Here is a 1080-nt window from a genome sequence, read left to right on the forward strand (position 1 = left end):
AAACCAATATCGGTGTCGTAGTCAGAGCTGTCTTGAGCTTCTGAAAGCTCGCCTCACACTCATCTGACCATCTGAACTGGGCACCCTTCTGGGTCAATCTGGTCATCGGGGCTGCTATGGATGAAAACCCCTCCACGAACCGACGATAGTAGCCTGCTAAACCCAAGAAACTCTGAATCTCAGTAGCTGATGCTGGTCGAGGCCAGTTCTTGACTGCCTCAATCTTCTTCGGGTCCACCTGAATACCCTCTGCTGATACGACATGACCCAGAAATGCAACCGAACTCAACCAGAACTCACACTTCGAGAACTTAGCATATAACTGACTATCCTTCAGAGTCTGAAGAACCACTCTGAGGTGCTGCTCGTGCTCCTCCTGGCTGTGGCAGTACACCAGAATATCATCAATAAAGACTATCACGAACAGGTCCAGGTACGGTCTGAACACTCGGTTCATCAACTCCATAAATGCTGCTGGGGCATTGGTCAACCCAAATGACATGACCAAAAACTCATAATGCCCATACCGAGTGCGGAATGCTGTCTTAGGGACATCAGACGCCCTAATCCTCAGCTGGTGGTAGCCAGATCTCAAGTCTATCTTTGAAAACACCTTTGCACCCTGAAGCTGGTCAAACAAATCATCAATCCTCGGCAGTGGATACTTGTTCTTTATCGTCACCTTGTTCAATTGCCGGTAATCAATGCACATCCTCATCGATCCATCCTTTTTCTTCACAAATAACACTGGCGCACCCCAAGGAGAAACACTAGGCCCGATGAAACCCTTCTCTAGCAAATCTTGCAACTGGTCCTTTAACTCCTTCAACTCTGGCGGGGCCATGCATTATGGTGGAATAGAAATGGGCTGCGTGCCTGGGGCCAGATCAATACAGAAATCAATATCCCTGTCGGGCGGCATACCCGGCAGGTCTGAAGGGAAAACCTCGGGGAACTCCCAAACAATAGGAACAGAGTCAATAGAAGGAATCTCTGTGCTAGAATCGCGAACATACGCCAGATAAGCTAAACACCCCTTCTCGACCATGCGTCGAGCCTTAACATATGAAATAACACTGC

At 48.6% G+C, this 1080-nt stretch overlaps 1 protein-coding gene across 1 annotated transcript; it reads right to left on the reverse strand.

Moving 5' to 3' along the window:
* LOC109242175 (RNA-directed DNA polymerase homolog) lies at positions 299–712 on the reverse strand (the record flags this gene model as incomplete). The annotated part of the gene is made up of 1 exon (XM_019409026.1): positions 299–712. A coding segment is annotated over exon 1 (414 nt), but the record flags the coding sequence as incomplete, so codon positions are not given.

This window comes from Nicotiana attenuata, chromosome 1, assembly GCF_001879085.1.
Source record: "Nicotiana attenuata strain UT chromosome 1, NIATTr2, whole genome shotgun sequence".
NCBI lineage: Eukaryota > Viridiplantae > Streptophyta > Magnoliopsida > Solanales > Solanaceae > Nicotiana > Nicotiana attenuata.